Source organism: Carassius carassius, chromosome 42 (assembly GCF_963082965.1).
Source record: "Carassius carassius chromosome 42, fCarCar2.1, whole genome shotgun sequence".
NCBI lineage: Eukaryota > Metazoa > Chordata > Actinopteri > Cypriniformes > Cyprinidae > Carassius > Carassius carassius.
The window spans coordinates 25,421,299-25,438,416 of record NC_081796.1 but is presented as its reverse complement, the minus strand read 5'-3'; the positions used below and the strand labels follow the sequence as shown (position 1 = coordinate 25,438,416).

General features: G+C 34.1%; 1 protein-coding gene across 3 annotated transcripts in view; it reads left to right on the top strand.

Annotated features, from left to right (window-relative positions):
• The first annotated feature begins 328 nt into the window (after window positions 1-328).
• The window catches only part of LOC132124352 (ankyrin repeat and fibronectin type-III domain-containing protein 1-like), a 65,388-nt gene continuing 48,598 nt past the window's right edge, over window positions 329-17,118 (top strand). Inside the window, exons 1-5 of one of the 3 annotated variants that reach the window (XM_059535356.1) lie at window positions 329-576; window positions 2,023-2,128; window positions 3,287-3,351; window positions 8,272-8,450; window positions 9,459-9,682. In XM_059535356.1, coding sequence (XP_059391339.1) covers window positions 3,302-3,351; window positions 8,272-8,450; window positions 9,459-9,682 — 453 coding nt within the window. In that variant the 5' untranslated portion in view covers window positions 329-576; window positions 2,023-2,128; window positions 3,287-3,301. Of the gene's footprint in view, window positions 577-2,022; window positions 2,129-3,286; window positions 3,352-5,604; window positions 5,971-8,271; window positions 8,451-9,458; window positions 9,683-17,118 lie in introns of those variants that run through there. The other 2 variants (XM_059535355.1, XM_059535354.1) reach the window with 2 other exon arrangements.

Genomic DNA, 17,118 nt, shown 5'->3' with positions numbered 1-17,118 from the left:
CCATTGTGGAATATAATGAACATTTTATATTAATAGACAAAACAAAAAGTCCAAGGCAGTAACTTTCTTTGTTTTTATAATGTATTTAAATAACTATGAAGACGTAGTCACGTGATACCTGTTACTTTTCTCAGCGCAGTTTAGAATTCGCGATATTTGTAATTATTTTATAGAGATTTTAGCATCGGATTTTCATTTATAAATCATATGTGATTTTTTAAAATAATAATATTTAAACGAATGCTCTTTTTATGTTTTAAAGAGCCAAAATTATCTCGAGATCCGCGCGCGGATCGGGTTTGTGAGCGGCCGCGCGCCCCCTAACGGAAGAAAGGTTTACGTCACAAAGGAAACGGTTATTATTAGCAACATTTGATGCCGAAATGAAGCCTTTGTAGGCAGTACACTGTTTAGAGAAACGGGCTACAAGTGAGTGGACACAATGCGATCTAAGCGAACCCAGTGCTTTCTGTTATCATCGATGAAATCAGACTCAAGAGAGATGAGAGGAAAAACAGACCTCAAGAGAGACTCAAAACTCTTTGACTGAAACTCAGCGACTTCTTTGTGTTGAAGGTAAGTTACGTCAGACATTCCTCTGACCAACTGTGTTTGTTTCTCTCGGCAGTGAGTTTTGTGTCACCGAACTAAAGCTGGTTTGGTAAATATATATTCGTTTTTGGATTTGTGGACTACGGGTTTTGTTTTGCGCGCTCACGTTCAGCGGTTGTCATGGAGATCAGATGTCGCTGCGAGTTCACATTTACAGCCACGCCAATTCAGATTCGGTTCCTTTGTGAAGATAATTATTTTTTAATAGTTTATCTATCATTGCAGTTTCAATGTTTTTAGTAATAATCTAAGGGTCCATGACAAATAATGATATCTATGTTGAGGAAAATTTAGAAATAATTGAAAAATTTTTTTAAAGGATTTTTTCATGTTTTATTTATAAATATTTAGTGTTTTTATCAATCAATTTGTTTTTATAAATGTAAACCGGCAGTGTTTTAAATATATCTTCTTGATTAAATGACAAATAATTCTCAAGTTTTTTCATTGCTTGTCGAATGCATGTGACTGAATTGAATTTGTTATTAGGTTTAAAAATTTCAAACATTTCTCAAGTATTTTTATACCAATATCATACACATTCCAATCAAAAATATCAATATTGTTACTCCATTTGACTTAAACAAAACGTGCCTTTTCATAAAAGGCCAGAATGTTTTTGCTTTTTTTACGATGTCAAGATCATATTTCTTGCTTTTCTTGTCACATGACATCAAAATGACTTCCTATATGTTGACAACATCACACGCAATTTTTTTCCAAATGTGATAACAATATTGCTTATTTATTTATTTTTGTCATAATAATTAAAAATTATGCCCAAGTCCTTATCCCCCCCCCCAATATTTACAGCGTTTCTTTTACAATCTCCATACAGTTTGTAAAACCTAGACAATTTAATTTTAAACCCAGTGAAACAAATCCAAATCATTTTTGGTTCAGAAATTGAATTTTTTTCATCGTTCAAGAACTGCATGTGCACTGCATTTTCCACACCTTTGTTTGTATTTGTTGTATTGTAATACAGAACAAAAAGTAAATAAATAATTTAATAGATTTAGACAATAAAAAGGGCGTCACATCATTGAACCGCACGTAAAAACAACAGTTCATAGAAGTCAAAAACATAAAAGTCTATGACGTTTGTTCCTATTTATAAAAAGTAAAAACATGAGTTTGCGATTGTGAGGAAGTCAGATGGTAAGGTGTGTCCTGTATACAGCAGGGTCAGGAAAAGGATGCACACACACACACACACACACACACACACACACTATTATATGCCCATATTGGCTAAAGGAAAGGGCCGCTATTGTTGCTTGTGAGTTTAACAGATGGATCTTAGAGTATGTGTGTCAATCCAAACATTTGGATTGAGATGCATTTGTCCAGATCCACAGGAAATGAGCTGCTATGAAGTGTGTAATTTCCTCCATTCATTCTGTTCAGCTTGTGAATCATTATGTGGATGGTGAAGTGGACTCTTTTATATCCCGCTGACGTTCAGAGAAGCGAGTCGAGGTGAGCGTTGAGGGAGGTTGTGTTGAGTTGTCAGGTGGGTGACTCACAGGAATCACATTATCCAGTAAATATCAGTGGAAGGTTAACGTGGGAGATGGTTTGATTGAGAGATTTGTTAAGCGTATGATGATGAAGTTTCCATCATGCCAGGAGCATTTGTACATGTTGAGCTGCAACTCTGTTTGAACATGCAGAGACGCTGGAATACGACGGCTGTCGGCTTCTGTAGGGCTTATGTTAAACACACACACACACACACACAATAGTGCAAACTTCCAGGATGCAAGATTTTCTATGAGAAAAGCATGCATGGTAGTACAACGCTGGATAAAAAATAAAATAAAAAAGTAATTGCGACTTTTAATCTCAAAGTTCTGACTTTTTTCTGACTTTTTTCTCACAAATTGCAAGTTTTCATTTAGAAATTTTGAGATTATATCTTACAATTCTGACTTTTGTTTTCTCTGAATTCATAGTTTGCAACTTGCAATTCGGGTTTTTCACAATAAAAAAGTTAATTGTGAATTATTTTTTTCATCTCACAATTCTGACTTTTTTTCTCTGAATTCCAATTTTGTACATCGCAATTTCAATTTTTTAAAATCTGAATTCATAGTTTAACATCTTGCAGTTGTTTCTGTGTAAAAAAAGAAGGATATTGCAACTTTTATCTTTTTTTGCTTCCATTTCTCAGTTGACATCTTGAAATTCTTAGATTATATTTCACGATTCTGTTTATTCGCAATTAAAAAAACTTTTTATCCCACAATTCTGACTCTTTTTGTTTGAATTGCAGGATTATCTCTCTCAAATCTGCATTTCTATCTCACAATTCTGAATTTTTATCTTGTCCATGTTTTGTGTTGCTCCTTTTGATATTGTTATAATCCGTTTCATGATAAAGGAATACATTGCATCGGTAAAGAATTGTAAAAGTCAGTATTTACGCTGTTAAATATGGGTTTGGAATTACATGAGGGCGAAAAGATACTGTTTAGTATACTTTTTCCTATCCAGTATAATCAAAAGTGTTCCTGATTATCAGCAGAGTTGTGTTTTTGAGGTTGATAAGATTGGTTACAAACAGCATTTAAAGGTGAAGAGGAACAACTCTAGTGATGATTCCTCTTTTCCTGCGTGTGAACATGAACAGAAGCTGAAATCTAACCGTATGTGTCTGTGTTTCTCTCAGGATGTGTCTGGCGTGATGTTCACAGGTTGTTATGCTGATGTATTCAGTACGAACATGCTGATGGAGTAAGTCTTCTCGTTTTGCATTTCATTAACACGCACATCAATATTCATCAAGTTTAAAAGCCCTAAAGACAGGCCTTGATGTACTGTGCTTTTAGACGACTATTCAGACGCCTATAAATCAGCCAATATTTGGCCATGTTGAGATTATCAGCATTGGCTGATTAAAACTAATGTTAAATCTCCCGTCTTTTGGTTTAAAAATCTACCACTTTGCTTTTAGATATACTTGTGTGAATTTCAAATACATATTGTGGAAATGTTCCTTTAAATGGTTTTGGTCACACATCATCCATCAGTTGCTTCTTCTAGTTCTAGTAACCCATATGAGTTTTTATGTTTTTAATGTCTTTCTGCTCACCAATGCTGTGTTTATTAATCAGAAATACAGCAATATTGTGATATATTATTGCAATTTTAAACAGCTGTTTTCTATGTGAATATATTTCAAAATGTAATTTATTCATGTGATACAAAGCTGTATTTTCAGCATAATTCCTCCTGTCTTCAGTGTCACATGATCTTCAGAAATCATTATAATATGCTGATTTGCTGGTCAAGAAACATTTCTGATTATTATCAGTGTTTAATATTTTTGTGGAAACAAAATTCAAATCTTTTGTGACATTTTCAATGTCTTTACTCTCAATTAAGTCTAATGTAATTAATGCATTCTTTCTGAATACAAGTATTCATTTCTTAAATATATATTTTTTATCTTATTCACACTATTGATAAGTCAATGGTGCACATTTAATTTTTTTCTACGTTTATGTTTTAATGCCTTACTTCACTTGATGCAGTGAAAGTGAAAGGGTTTTCGTTATAGTTAGTATTCTGCATATTAATTTGAAATAGTACTCCAATGCTTAATTGAACAGGCAGTGATGTTGTTTTTTTTTTTAAACTGCAGTGATTCTAAATAGAATACTAAAAACAGTGTAAAATTTCCCAAACATTCCGCACTTCTCTTATTGGTTTGGCAAACAGGTAGTCCCTCCCCAGACTCACTCCATTGGTCGAGTCAGTGTTGCTGTGCTGTGCTGGTCGTGATGCTCAGACAAGCATAGTATCACATGAAATATAATTTCATTTTTGCACAGGGTAGGGTGTTTGATATGAGAGAGTCAGGTTAGCACACTAACACACACAAAATATGATCTGAAGCTGTATTGATCACTGAAGGCAGCTGATGACACATACTGTACGTGCTATTTTTGATGTTTCTGAAGGCAGTAGATATCACCATTGTCATCTCTATTGTTGTTATCGGCATATGGTTTTTAGCCCTAGATGTATGACACACAATCAGAGCCCTTGTCCATGATGTTCACACATTCCTATTTTGTGCGCTCATAAACAATGAAAATCGTGATGCTTTTAATGCAAATCTCTTTAAATTGAATTACACAGATCTGGCTTAAAATCCAAAATGATTGGGCTTTAGTTTGGTTTTCTATTCTGTTTGCTTTGATAGCTTGGTTGATTTTGATCCCTTGGTTAACATTACCTGTATTGTACATTGTGTTCTATCCATCCCCACCATCTTCAGCTTCTATCAGGAGAGCAAAACTGCAGACGGCAGCAGAAGCTGCGGGGAGGAAAATATGCTGGACAAAGTTATATGCTAGAACAAGATTTATTCTCAAGGAGAGCCACCGACACAGTCCTGTAAATCTGCAATGGATGTGCAATATGCACTCGTTTTTGCTTGCAGCAGGCAAAAATAGGCCAGCTGTTAAAGCAGTCTTTTGCATTTTTGGTCTTTTACGTTGTACATTAATTCAGTCAATATGCAGCCAAGAAGTTAAAGAAAAAAGGAATGTAATGGATGAATCGGAGCATTGCTCTCCTGTCTTCAGCCTGTATTGATTTCATGAACTCCACTCTTTGAAGTGCAGTCCAGGCTGCCGTCTTTATCAAAGCATGATTCACACACACACACACACACACACACACACACACACACACAAACACACACACACACACACAAACACACACACACACACATACACATGCACCGTTCTTAATGCAAAACAGTTGGCAAAAATCACTCGTTCTAGGCAGTGTTGCTGCCTTTCTCTGATTCATTTTTCATCTTTACTCATTCATTTTTTCCCCCTCCCCTTCTCTAGATCATATTTGTTCTTTCAGAGCATTAGGCACACATTTGAGAGAGAGAGAGAGAGAGAGAGAGGCTGAGTGAGAGATGCTGATGATGTTGCTGCAGCACTGATGATGCTCCGGAGGGAGAATGCTGAAAGACATCCTAAACTCAGACGCGTCAGTCTCGTTGCATCTCTCTCGCGGCAGGCTTCTTTTGGAGGAAGTTTATAAGGGTGGATATTTTCAGCGTGTGAGCGAGTGGCAGACACGTGACTGCTGCTGCTGCTCTGTGTTCACTGGTGTTTCTGTGGGTATCGTGGGGATGTGAATGAACGAATGTGACACAGCCGCTCATGGAATAACAGCAGAACACTGATGCATGCATGCAAGGGAGAGAATGGCAAGTTTCGGGAAACTTACGGATTACTTTAACCGTCGGCGTTCCAGAGATGAGCTCATGGCTCGGAGGGACACCCATCGCAGCGGCAGTTACTGCTGCACAGTAGCTGAGGCCAGGTACTCCAATATCAGAGCGCGGTTTGAGAGTGTGTGCATGTATGCATGTGTGTCCTGCTTGAGATTTCAGGCTTTTATTTAGAAAACGGCTGGTATGTTTAGTTAATACTCTAATAATGCTGACATATTTTGTACCTTAAAACAAGATGAGCACATATCACTGAACAATCAAATCTAAACTGTATTATTGACATCTAAAACTTTCCCTCATATTTTGGCTCGTAAAAGCGCTTGATGTAGTGTGTCCTGGAGGGTTAAAGTGCAGTCAGTTCACCTGGATGTGGCAGAAATCGTCTGGTCAGTGGACAGGATGACAGAAATGAGACACAGGACACGTTCAGGGATGAACATTATGGTTTCATTTACTCAACATTGTGTTGTTCCTAATTGGAAGATTTATTATTATTATTATTATTATTATTACATTTATTTATTTATTTTATTTATTTATTTAATAGAATAAAAGCATATATGGGGCTGGAATTTCTTAGTCAATTCTCAGTGTTATATTACTTTTATTTGTATACCATTATAGTATTTATAATTATTTTCAATTAAATTATTTTTAATATTTGCATTTTATATTTTATATAACTTAAAGTAATTTTGTTGTGTGCTTTTGTCATTATTATTTTAAACTATTTAAAAATTTGTGATAGATTTCATTTATACTTATTTAAGCTTTAGGTTTAGTAATTTCAGCAGCACTTTAGCTTCAACCTTTTATTTCAGTTTTTGACGAAGGCAATATTTCAGATTTTTTTGTTTGTTTGTTTTTCTGTAAACAAACTCAATATTACTACATTAAAAAAAAAAAACCTAAATATAACCCTATTAAATACGTACTGTGCAATTTAAATCATATAATTTTTAATATAATTTTCTTTTTATCTGGTCTGTTTTCAGTGTATTTTTTTAATAATCCTGCTCTTCTGTAAAGCACTTTGGTCAGCCTGGTTGTTACTTGTTATACAAATAAAATGAACTTGAACTCAGAATACAATACGGAATTTTATATTTTGCATTACAGTACTAAGAAACTATATCTAATCATCAAGGCAATGTTTCAATTGTTTCAGGTAAAAAAAAAAACAAATATCATCTTTTATTTCAACTTTATTTCAATGAACGAAAATATTTTTTTAACTTTAAGTTAAACTTAACAATAACAAATCTGTATTTTTATATCTGTAAGACAGGATTTGTATTTCTCCATTGATTTGATGGGAACATGAAAACTCATAAAAACCAGAATGAAGCCAGATGTTTGCAGGGGAGAAGTTAAATGAATCGCATTATTTTCTGCTCTAGTTCTTAAACCTTTTTTTACATTTTTTTTTTACTCATTATTAAATATTGCGCATTGCAATTTTCTTTATTACTTCAAATTTAATTGAAGTCCACAATATGATCCGGAAGTTCTTTATAAGTTTAATGTCATAAAATTTTAACATTTGTCGGTTTTGAATTGCCAGTTCTTTATTAAATGAACCGTTTAACTGAGCTTGACTAAAGATGGGAAAACCTTATGCAGCTCTTAATATTTGATCAGTAGTGAAGTACATTTTCTGGCTCGGATCTCAATCAAATGCTCTGCGGCTGCTGTTCACATCTGCACTGTGCCTTTCCATCACTTCTGTTTCAGCAGTTTTTGGGATGTTTTGTAGTGAGATTATTGTATCTGGTCTTCATAAATGCAGAACATCTTCTGGTTGTATTGTAGCTTTGATTTACTCCAGTATTTTGGATGGTAATCGCGTTGCATAACCCGAAGCCTGTTCAGATCACAGACAGACGCCATCACATTCTGCTGTAGAATTTCCTCATGCAGTCTGGAATTCGCTGCTTCGTCGTTGCCAGACATTCACTTACGAATACAGCCAAATCTCCACATGCTGTTACACTCCATCTTGCATGCTTGAAAAATAATGTTTTTAATATTACTGTAACCTTACAGACAGACCGATCCAAACATGCTCATGTAATGCATGCAAACTTTACACAGCGATTAAGACAAAATGTTTAAGTTGTTTTGAGACATAAAATAAGCTATAGTTGTACTAATTATTAAACAACAGCAATAAATGAACAGATTAATAACAAATGCATAAATAATCTCATATAAAACATCACAAATAAAGTGTTCAAATAAACATCCACACACATGATTACAATGTAAAACATTATGCAATACAAAACATTGCTTGGAATTGATTGTTTCTTTTTATTATTGAGTTAATTTCAGAAATGCAAGCATTTTAACCGGTTATCTGTTGTTGGTTCTGTTTGTTTGTGTTCCAGGTCTTTGGAGCGACGGCTACAGAGGCCTTTGTTGGCCAAATCCAGGACATTACCCAGCATCCCTCAGTCCCCCGCCGCTGTCCGCGTGCAGCAGTCAGGGAAAGTTTGTGAACGTCAACAACTTCCACATGTTCCTTCCAGCCCTGGTGGTCTTCAAGCATGTACACTGCCCTCTGCAGGTATTGTGTGTGTGTGTGTGTGTTAGTTTATTCATTAAAACGTCACAGCTGTGTTAGAAAAACAATATTGACTGAATTCTCAGTTTTGATGATTTTGCTGTGAACTCGATAAAAAGCATTTCAGTAAACTTATTCTTATTTCAGTCAGTTTATTAGGGTCATTCATGTTATAATTTTTTATTTAATGCAAAAACGGGCTTTATTATACATCATATTATTCATAATTGTTACTTTCTGTTGACTTTTTACGATGCAGTACGTTTTGTGAAATTCTAAATACTTTCAGTTTTCAGCATCTGAATGCACAAGACGCCCTTCAGTTGCTCTATTGCGTAAAAATAATAAACGTAATTTAAAAAAAGACCAGCGAGTGAGTGAGAGATAGAATTGGCAGTGTAGTTGTGAATGGACCAGGTCTGAAATGGGAAGCTTCCACTCGGCACATTCCATTCACAACATGTGTGAGCTTTACACCATGTGCGATTGTTTAGCGCGTTCACCTCCTCTCCGTTTGGCCAAACCCCCCCCACTCTCTCTCACTTTCTCACGCTTTTCTCCTGATTCTCACAGCTGAGCTGCTCTTGTGGAAAGCTTCTCTAAAGGATTTTTTCACTGTTTCTCAAATGTTAATCCTAAAGTCTTTGGCTTCCTCCCCATTCTAGTTGCTTAGCAACTGTCATCGCCAACAGCGTAGCATGGTGCAGTTTCAGCACACACACTGAATCCCAGCCGTCTCCCTCAGCATGTTTGACGTGCTCATTATGTTGGGATCATGCCAAACGAGGGTCGTAATATCTGGTAGAAACTCTGACCCAGATTTGACTGACTCCAGTCTAATAAACACGAATAACTCCGTTCCAGTGGCCTGACAGCTCTCTAGTGTCTTTATCTGAGAGTTTACACCCCTGGTTACAGATCTAGCCGGCTGCCTGGGAATAACCAGCAGGGAAATAAGGTTAAATATGCCATGTGTGATATTCGTCTGATGTGTGATCCGTCCGTCCTCAGGCGAGATGTGGCGGCTGGAAGATGAAAACGAGGCCGACATCGCTCCGGGTGCCGCTGACCCGCGGCCGCGCTCTCAGTCGCCCTTCTCACATTTCCGACAGCGGGCGGCGTATCTGAGGAAAAGCATCTCGGCCGACGATCAGCTGGGAGAGGCGGAGTTAGAACCCGCCCAGCCGGAGAGGAGGAGCTTCGCCGATCCAAAAGTCAAACTGAAGAGGAAGTTTGTGAGTAGTTGTAAAGAAAGTTTCTTTAAAGGGACAGTTCACCCAGAAATGAACATGCAGTCATTATTTACACAACCTCATGTTGTTCAAAATCTCTATGTGGTTATTTATTACGGTGGAACCCTAATTTTCAAGGACTTGAAATTAAATGCAAATGCAAATGATATTTAAGACTTGGATTTAAGTTTTTTTTTTTTTTGTCTTTTTTGCTCCCAATGGATGCATTTATTCGATCAAAAATACACTAAAATTGTAATATTATTACAATTTAAATTAACAATTTTCTTTTTTTATATATTTTAAAATTTCAAATTTATTAAGTCTTCAGTGTCACATGATCCTTCAGAAATCATTATAATATGCTGATCTGCTCTTCGATAAATATTTCTGATTAGTATCAATGTTGAAAACAGTTTTTGCTGTTTAATTCATTGTAGAAACATGAAAAAGTTAAAAGTAAAAAAAAAAAAAAAAGAAAGTAAATACATTTGTTGACTAAATATTTCTATTTCAAATAAATGCAGTTCTTTTGAGCTTTCTATTAATCAAAGAATTCTGTTTCCACAAATTATTTTCAGCATTCACAGTAATAATAACCATTTGAACACCAATAATGAGTTATAATTTTTGAGCAGTAAATCAACATATTAGAATGATTTCTAAAGGATCATGTGACACTGAAGACTGGAGGAATGATGCTGAAACTTCAGCTGCACAAGACAGAGATAAATTACTGTTAACAGATATTAAGATTGATTGTTATTTTAATTTGTATTAATATTTCACAATTTGAATGTGTTTTTGATCGAATAAATGCATCCATGGTGAGCAGAAGAGACTTCTTTCAAAAGCATTACATAAATTAAATAAGAACAGAATTTTTATTTTGGCTGAAGTAGTTCCCTTAAAGTCGTGTTTGAAAATGCACACAGAGGGTTATGTATGAATATTTAATGTAGTGTGTATATTAGCATGAAAGTGTAGCCCTCATTACCTGCCTGCGGCGTGTAACAGAGGCTCAGGTGTTTGAATGCTACCTGACATGTGGAGAGGCATTGAATGAGTTTGTATGAGTTTCACTGTCAGGATGGACTCTTCTCTGGATCTAATGAGTTGTCATACATTGAATGCAGCCTTTCAATAGGATATGGTAAATAAACTAGATAACTAGAAGCTTCTTTACACAAGAGCATCATAGTCTTCATAAAAATGGTGATGTACAGGCTATGTATTAAAACAGCTCTGTGTAAAAACAGAAATGCTGCTCACAGCAGGCGATAACAAGTCAGACAGTAATTGTCTTGAAATGTATTGTTGCAAACGGTCGATTTGTTAGAAAAGCACTTTGATGGCTGTAGCAGCAGGGTTTTAAATGGGATGAATTAAAAGATGCAGCTTTTCAGAGATGTTAAGACTGTCTGAGAAGTTGTGTCTTCCGTCTCATCCCTTCTTACATGTGTATTTAATAATTTCTGTTCCTCCTCAGTCTTTAGTTTTCAGTTAGGAGTGTTATGTTACAGTAAGCAGATCATTTTTTCTGTTTTGCATGGTTTAATCATTTTTACTATGCTGGCACATTCAGAAATCCTTCCTGGGTTGCAGAACGCTTTGTTTTCAGACAGCTTAGTTGTTACAGTATTTGTACGAATGAACAGCGAATTGGTTGTCTGCCAGCAACTGTCGGCTTAAAGTCAGAGATTTGTTGGAGAAAATAGCTGGAAAAAGCTTTTTGCAGTGCATTAGCCTCCCGTTTGAATGGCCTGCTGGTTACGGATGATTGGACACAGTCTGTGGACTTCTAGTGAACTTGTGCTTAATCTGTATGTGGAGATAAATGACAGCAGCAGGTCCATCAGGAGCATGTTTGAATAATTTATTATGGATATTCATGGCAGGTTATCTGTCATATATTGGTCACATTTTTTATTTAACGCACGGTGATTCAGTAAACTGAATTATTTTCTGTATTATACATTCATAGAACACACCTATATTTATGGGCTTCAAATTTGTGCTTGCATGGGAACTAGAGCTAAGAAAAGCATGATAATTATTATGTTTAATTGTAATTCATGACTCGTTCATGACTCATGATTAATGACTAAATAAAATGTATTGAAAAAAAATTCAAAATTTAAAATTCATGACTCATGACTAAATAAAATGTATTGGTTTCTCACAAATACGGTTTCACCCCAAAATTACATGAAAAAAATATTTGAATGCATTTATGTTCAGCCTGAAGGCTTTGTTATTTTAATTTTATTTATAGGCTATTATAGTATTTAGAAATAACCTTTATTTTTGTATTTAATTTATTTTTCTTTTTTTTTCTTTTTTTTGTGTAATTTAGATTCTTCCTAAAAACATTGTTTTATTTGCTGTATTAAAAAATATTTAATCCGCATAAATGTATGGTAGTACAACAAATACTACCAAATAAATACTTTACTTACAGCATAAATAAGACATTTTGTGTGCATGACATTAATGGAAATTTGTGCTTTATTGTCATGAAGAAATTATAATTGCCCTAAAAGTCAGACACACACACACACACACACACGTTTTCTATTCTATATATATGTTCTTATCAGGTTCCATGAGATTGTCTATTTAAAGGTTTATTGTACTAAAATAATGCAAATAAAAAAAATCCTAAAATAAGCTGAATTAATCCTATCGTAGGTGCATTTTGTAAAGGTAATATTGGAATAATTCAGATAATTTTTTTTCTTTGCTTGTAGAATCAATTTTATGAGAGTAATTTTCTCAGTACATTTGGTGTAGGATTTTCCCCTGAATTGAGGACTTTCAGAGGTCAGAGTCTGTCAGAGGTCTGAGTTGTTGTGTAAGTAGAGCTGTAGATGGCAGTGCTGAATAGCACAAACGTCTGTGTCTCTTAATGCTGAACAGAACTCAAGATCATCACACACATTCATTGAGAGCATAAACACTTACTGAACATTTAGAGAAATTACATATGCACAGAGGACGAGCATTGCTGATAAGAGAAGAATGAAAGATCTAGAAGAAATGGTGAAGTTTAGCCAGTGTAAACTCTGTTGTTAGTGCTGTTTTCTTTAAATGCGCACACACACACATTTTTTTCCTCGCAGCAGTGGTTGCTGTTGGTTACGTGGTGAAACTGTGGCCATTAAGGCTCATTATGTATTTAGACGTGGGGAGTCGCTCCCAAACCCATCCTCACACTCTTCCCTCTGAAGTTTGTCCGTCTTTTCCTTTCCTTTTCTCTCTGTCTGTGTTTTATCTGACGTGTCTTCCTAAAAGGAAAGCTATTAAAACAGTTCAGCTGTTAGTTAGTTAGTTAACAGGTTAAGCTTAGTGTGTTGGTAAACTCTTCATTGAAGCTTTGTTCGTATTAGTCTGAAGATGAGTGTAATGCATGTTTGGCTGAACGTTTGTGCATGTGTGAATGAGGAAACGTTATTTGAATCTTTATCAAATCAGCTGGGTCCCAAGAGAACTTGTGTTCAGACTAACAGCTTAAATCAACAAACATGTTTCATTTCAGACGTGCAGTTAATAAATATTAGCCAGACCCGACATGTGATTCACGCATTTTTACCGAAGATCAGAGATGAAAGAGCATTTAAGGGTTTGTGAGAACAGTATTTGTGAGAGGGGGATGGGATCGGCAATATGCAAACGCGACTTATGAGAAATCCAAATGTTGACTTCATTTTTGGATATTGGTTTAATTTGATTACTCATTTGTAGTTCAGTGTGTGCAACTTTCTGCAGCGTTTTTTCACTGGAGGCCACAAACAACCATTTTGGCGACCATTTAACAAAAAAAAGTAACAGTTTTTTTTGGCAATTAACAATTTGATTCTTTTTCAGAAAAAAATGGAACAACTTTGAAACAGATGTTTCAATGTAACATTGAATTAAACATTCAAATTTTGAAGGAGAAAAACTGCAGTAGTATTTTCTTGTAAAATGTATATTTAAATATTCTGATTTATTTACAACTTCTATCTTATCTTATTTATCTTATCTATCTTATTTCTTTTTTAATTTTAAATAAAAAAATATATATTTTACAGTGCTGACAGCTGATTTAAAAATAGTTAATTAATTATATTCCATTCGTCTCTGCTCTAATTGGTTATTAATTGATTAGATATGTATGATTGTCAAATATGTGCATTAAATCATATATTTCAAGGGCTTTACAAATTGTATTTTAAGCAATTAGTTCACCTAAAAATAATTTGCTCACTCATGTTGTTTCTGATTTTCTTTCTCCAGGGACACAAAATAAGGAAAAAATAAGAAATGATGTTGGTTCCTGGTTCATACAAGCTTCAGAAAGAAAACCATCATAAAATTCTTTAATGTGATATTTAAGTTGTTGTTCACTGATATAACTCTCTTAGATGCGTTTGTGAGTTCTTTAGGGAGTCATTTGTTTAAAGCTGCATATTTTCAGTGAATCAGTTTACATAATTCACTACTTAATTGTTACAATAATTAAAATGGTAAGTTGTGTAATAGCAATCAATTAGAAATGTGCAATTCTTAGAAATGTGCAATTCTTTATAGAATGATTATAGAATGATTCAATGACTCATTTATTAAGACAGGGACTTGTCGCCACCTACTGGTGGCTTTAGTGTCTCATTTATTTATTCATGACAGACCTAAACCAGCTAAGGTACAGCACAAAAACACACTTAGCAATATTTTGTTTAATTATCGTTATTGAGATATTTTTTGTCAATATTATACACCTCTAATAGTGACTTAAATTAGGGTTTGTTTGTTTAAGCTTTAAATCTTCGGTCTCCATTCATTGTAATCACATGGAAAAGAGCAACCAGCACAGCCGTTGGAATTCCTGCTTTTGTGTTTGACAGGAAAAAAAGAAATCAAACGGTTTTGGAAAGAGTTTTAATTCAGTGAACTGTTGCTTTAATTCTGGGTTTATGTCTTATGGAGTGTGATGTTTTAGAGTTGTTGTAGCTGAGGTTGTGCAGTAGTGCTGTGTTGATGTATGGTTGTATACTTTTACTGTGCTCACAGTGAGCTGCTCTATTCATCAGTCTTAAATAATACGATCACTGATTGATTTTATTGCTCTTGTGTTGAGCTAGTGTTCTCGCAGCAGAGTGTTTACAGGTGGACGGCTGATTTAGCTGCTGTATTTCTGCTGTCAAATTAATGATTCCAGGTTAAGTGCAGCTTTACGAGTGCACAGATTTTTTGTTTTGTTTTTTTTACAAATGCTTGATGTGTTTTCTTCGTTACCGTGGCTGTACCTGACCTCATTACTCAAGCTTTTTACTAATGTCTGCATCAGTAAACCAGATTTTGTTATTCAGAAAGCTTACTATAATCATGTTGACTTGAACTAACTTAATATCCAGATCTGAAGTAGAGGACCTGAAAGAAGCATACCATAGAAGGAAATATTGTTATGCTAATGCACGCTGTAGCACCCCCTGTGGCAATGCAGTGCATATGTGCATTTTTCTAAATGGACCCATTTCACATGACTATAATAATGTATTACTACATTAAGATTGCAAGTTTTATACATTTCGTAAAATATTAATAAAAAAAAATATATATACAGTCAAACCAAAATTTATTCAGACACCTTCAACATTGCACACATTATCACTGTTTATTTGATATGCAATAGTTTATATTGATATTTGCTATAGTTTAGAAAATGGTAATAAAACATGAATATAAAATGCACAACACCACTGTATGCTGCTTGAAAGACTGTGTGCTCTGATGTAAACAAGCACGCATGAGAAGGAACACATAAGAGACGCGCTGAATGAGGCACATTCACTCTCTGACAGCAGATGGCGCTAAACTGCAGAAAATGTCCTTAACCTGGAAACCCCTTAAATAAACCAGTTGTACTACTTTCTGAAACATATTTAAATAATTTTAAATAGCCATTCATATTTGTGTATTTGCTATGATGTTCATCACAGTGCCAAATACTAAAGTATTAAGACTTAATAGGTTATTTTAATCTGGACTACAACGTGCCATAGATATAGTTTGAAAATGTTTTGATTTTTTATTGTTAATTCACACTTTACATCAGGGCTTCATTTTTAACATTCACTGGTTAACATAAACTGCCAATGACAAATTCTTCTGAACATTCATTCATCTTAGGTATTCCAATATTAAATAACACGTTGTTAAAATGTAAAGTTGCAACTGTATTATTTAATGAGCTAACATTAACTATGACTATTTTTTTTTTTTTACAAAGATTAATAACTTCTGTAGCAAATGTAGCTATTGTGAATGTTAATGGTTAACTAATGAGATTGTAAAGTGATACCTATGGGTCTTTATAGTTCTTTTGCACTTTAATCTGTGCAAAACTTTTAACTTTATATATTTTACTTTATTGTTTTATTTTATTGAAATGTTCAGTTATTTTTGTTATTAGAAAAAAGTTATTTAACCTATTATATTATATTATACTATATTTTGAGCACTTTTTAAAACTAAATTTCAATACCATGATTCAATACCATAAAAAAACGTTTACCGTGATAAAAACATGAGCAATTAATCGCAACAGGAAAATTTTATACCGGCATATCCCTAAAATAGCTATAGTGTCCTGCACCCACTAGTAAAAGAATCTAAAAACTATACCTGATGTTTTAATAATTTTTGGTTTGAGCGTATTTATGTAGTATATAAAAACTGTGTGTGTGTGTGCAACATTTTTTCAGTTATTAATATTATGTGTACTTTACACAGAGACGTATATATCTTTTATATTATTTTCGATAATATGTTTATGTAATATTTATAAAATGTGTGTCATTTATGTTTTTAAAACTTATTTTTAAATGATTATTATTATTATATTTGGTTTATATATAAATATATATGTTTGTGTATATGTGTAAATGTTTTCAAATATTATTAATATTATTTACACATGCACACACACACACACGCACATGCGCTCACACACATACACACACATCACTGTATATTATTTTTAATCAAAAAAAAAAAAAAAATATATATATATATATATATATGATCTTTTGTTAAAAAAATATTTTTACAATTGCATTATTATATACTTTTGTTTAATATTAACTTGGCATTAAATAACAGGAAATAAAAATCCTCCCAAAAATGTGTAAACACTGCTTTTTCCTATTTTGATAGTTCATGCAAATGCAATAGTTTTTGCAATTTTATTTTGTGGAACAAATAGAAACACAGTAGGTTTAGTGTTCGCTGTGGTCTCCCATGTGCCTCTAAATATGTTTACCCCACTTTAGTTTACTTCAGTGTTCCAAACACAAAATTGTGAAAATAGTTCAAGAGTGTGAGAAGTTGCCCTTGACTTGATGATTGCGTTATTATTTCCTGTGTTGTTGTTGTTGTTTTGCTTTGATTGTTTTTTT